This window comes from Vicia villosa, unplaced genomic scaffold (assembly GCF_029867415.1).
Source record: "Vicia villosa cultivar HV-30 ecotype Madison, WI unplaced genomic scaffold, Vvil1.0 ctg.000320F_1_1, whole genome shotgun sequence".
Lineage (NCBI taxonomy): Eukaryota > Viridiplantae > Streptophyta > Magnoliopsida > Fabales > Fabaceae > Vicia > Vicia villosa.
The window spans coordinates 411,457-414,684 of NW_026705142.1; the positions used below are offsets into that span (position 1 = coordinate 411,457).

The 3,228-nt window shown below is 35.3% G+C and overlaps 1 protein-coding gene across 2 annotated transcripts; it reads right to left on the bottom strand.

Moving 5' to 3' along the window:
* Positions 1-209: 209 nt before the first annotated feature.
* On the bottom strand, positions 210-2,449 carry LOC131626727 (uncharacterized). 2 transcript variants are annotated; one of them, XM_058897562.1, is made up of 4 exons: positions 2,347-2,449; positions 1,440-2,200; positions 575-1,352; positions 210-467 (listed from the first exon to the last, which is right to left on the bottom strand). In XM_058897562.1, exons 2-3 carry the CDS (start codon positions 2,187-2,189, stop codon positions 627-629), a joined length of 1,476 nt encoding a protein of 491 aa, XP_058753545.1. In that variant the 5' UTR covers positions 2,190-2,200; positions 2,347-2,449; the 3' UTR covers positions 210-467; positions 575-626. The 2 variants fall into 2 exon arrangements, with proteins under 2 accessions (XP_058753545.1, XP_058753546.1); XM_058897563.1 differs by lacking the exon at positions 2,347-2,449 and having other exon boundaries at positions 1,440-2,205.
* Positions 2,450-3,228: the final 779 nt, after the last annotated feature.

A 3,228-nucleotide genomic window follows, 5' to 3' on the forward strand; every position in this document is an offset into this window, starting at 1 on the left:
AAAACATAGTTTTGAATAGAACATTATATCGAAAGTTGATTCATGTAGTCGATCTCGCTTAGTGAGTTAAGGTTTGGTTATTGTTGTTATTGTAGGCTTGTCTTGTTTAAAGAAAGCTCGAGTCGACCCAACCTAATATCACCCTCAATTAAGAGACATCTTTAATTTGGAAGCAACAATTATTTTTTTTTGACAAATATTCTCTGGGCTAATTGAGTGCCTGATACATCACAGAAACATGTCATCTGTAATTTACAAAGACAACATCTTTTCATTGAAACTACTTATTACATTTACACAAGATATGTACATAAATAAAATGGAACAGTGATTTACAGTTTCAATTACAGAGTTACCAGAAGAATAATGATAACAAACTACAATACCAAGATGTAGTACATTTTAGCAAGCTTCAACTATAAAACCCTTCTCTCTGATTCAATCTTCTGCAATTGGTTTTAGAGTTCCTGAAAAATATAGTAGTAGAAGTTAAGTTGATGGACTAATTACTAATTTGACACATTAATATTTCAACTATGGCACTTAATAGGAGAACAAGATACTACTGAATTACCTCATGGAACTGCATGACACCATGTTGCACATTAGAAGAATTAACAATTGTTTCAAACTTGGGAGGGATACAGTGATGCTGTCCTGTATATATATTTGCAACAAGGCTTAGGCTTTGAAGATGTGTTTTTCGTGGAAATGGCCGGTAAAGTACGCGTAAGCCAAGACTCTGATGGAGCTTTCAGTGAAGGAAGGATAAGAGGAATCTCGAAAAAGCTTGTTGTACCTGTCAGTTCCTGATGGCCTAATGTCAACCCATATTGGCTTTCTAAGTCTATCTTCTTATCATATTCCATTGTTTGTTCTCGATCAATCAATTTGGCTGACGGTTGCCTCTTTATATCGAAGGCAGAATCCTTAATTAGTTTCTCATAATATATCTTTCTACATTCAACCATTTTTGGACTTGAGATCGATACCGAGTCCTGATTTAAGTATCTAACTTGGATGCCAAGCTTTTCTGAGTCCACTTGCATACCACTGTTAGGATTTTCAGAACGAACGAGAAAAGGCGAATCAAGAGTTTGCGAAAATTTAGCTTCTAATGCTCTCTTCACATTTACATCATCCAACCCTCGGTTATTTTCAAGCAAAGAATCTACTGAAAGATTCTCGTAAATGTCACTATCTCTTTTCAAAGCCTCGAAATCGTCTCCATTGTGATTGGTTTCAAACTTGGTCCTATGTATAAAATCAACATATAGAGTTTTCTCAACCGCGGGACTTTCACAGACCAATGATTCGCGGCAACCCCTTCGATAAGAAGGTCTAGCATGCTCCTGAATAAGAAAGCTTAAATTTAGATAATCGCACACGAAATGAAATAGTAACTTAGAAGAAAATTCGATATAAAGGTAAATTAATACCTCTTTTGGAGTTTCAAAAGGCGAAACAGTTGAACCACAACCTGCATTGCTTTGAACCTTATTCTCCATTCTTACCCCTGCCATTGGATTCAAGGCGCGAAATTGAGGAAATAGTCCACAAGCTGCAGTATTAGTAGTGCAGTTTCCCGAATCATCGCTTTCAAATACGCGTACTTCCCTATACCGTACTGATTTCGGTTTATGCTGATTAACAGGAGATAACTTCTCAGAACTCCCAATTTTCCACATCTGTTTCTGTTGTCCTTGTCCAAAACCTTCCTTCTTGGAAGCACATTGAGGTGTTTCAGATATCATTGCCTTCGCAGCAGGCAAGAACCGATCAATCATGAAATCGCGACCTTGTCCATCGCTCGACAACCTTCTATTCGGCCGGACTTCCACCTCGCGATCATCCGAACTCATACTACTTCTCATGAAAAACGATTCCGTCCTAGAAAGCGTGTCGCGCGCATCTTGAAAACTCTCATCTCCATCATCCGAATCAGAACCTCCCTCCTTTTCCCTCTCAATAACTGATATATCTTTCGGTTTTCCTGGCGTTTTCTCCCATTGAAACGGAACTGCACCGGCATTTCGCACCGGACCTGAACTCAACTCTGATTTGTAAGAAGCAAGATATGGTAACTTAACAGATGAATTTTCAGTGTTATCTGATACAGAAGCTATTGTTGATGTGAATCTCCTCACTGATAAAAGTGGCTGGTTGAGATTTAACTGCTTTTTTTCCATGAAATTAGTTTCTGTAAAAAAATAAATTCAAATTCAACTCAGCATGTTCCAAGAAAAAAATAGTAAAAAGTTTCAAGAATTTATTTAGCCATGCATGCAGTAAAATAAAACAAGAACAACAAAGAAATGCAAATAGAAAGAGATGGAGAAAAAGAACCTTAGAAAAAAAGTTGAAAGAGGAATGAAGTTTTTTGTTCTCTAGAGGAGACTGGGAATTTATTTTCTTGGATGAGAAAATGTGAGGAAGAAGAGAAAGAAAGGAATTAGTTTTGAGAATAAACTATTTAATACGCTTGTGTTTATTATTGCTTGCTTGGAGAGGTGAGTGAGAAAATGGTTCTTCTCTCTTGTTTATTTATTTTTGTATGGGGGAAAGAAAAATGTAAGTTACATTGGATTTTGAATATTTAATGTTCAATGAATAATTATTTTAGATAAGGATTTATTTAAGTTCTTCCATTCGGTGGTGACTAAAATGATATTAGGCTATGTATAATGGTTTGCATATTCAACACCCTCTTTTTTATTTTTTATTCTCCACATCATCTTCTCTTTCTTACACATAATAATTCAACAATCATTTAATTTTTACTCACTACAATGGTTTTGTTTAATAAAATTCAACACTCAATCCCACCATTTTAAACAATCACAACAACCAATAAAATTTTGCAAAGTAATATTTGTGGGCCCACACTTTCTCATTCAACATGTTGAATGTTTTCAACATATATTAATCCACATCACTTTCAACTCTTTATTCAACACTTAATTGCATCTATTCAACTATTAAATAATTTTTTCAACACACCCATTGTAAATGGTCTTAGAAGGACATTTGACTACTATCATTTACCGTGGAGATAAATGATGTTATTAGAATACATATGGAGATTATTGTGGGCAGATTAGGAGTGGACAAATTTGAACCGACCGATTTAAACTGACTGATCTATTGTAATTTTGGTTCGGATTGGATCGAGTGTTGGGTTGATTCAGTTGGTTAATTTGAATAGTATAGGAATTGATTTGGTCGAGT

Excerpts from the sequence above, each read along its gene's own strand:
- LOC131626727 (XM_058897562.1), bottom strand. The coding sequence starts at position 2,189 with ATGGAAAAAAAGCAGTTAAATCTCAACCAGCCACTTTTATCAGTGAGG. Across the intron at positions 1,353-1,439 it reads CTTTTGAAACTCCAAAAGAG|GAGCATGCTAGACCTTCTTA; the intron begins GTATTAATTTAC and ends TTTCTTATTCAG.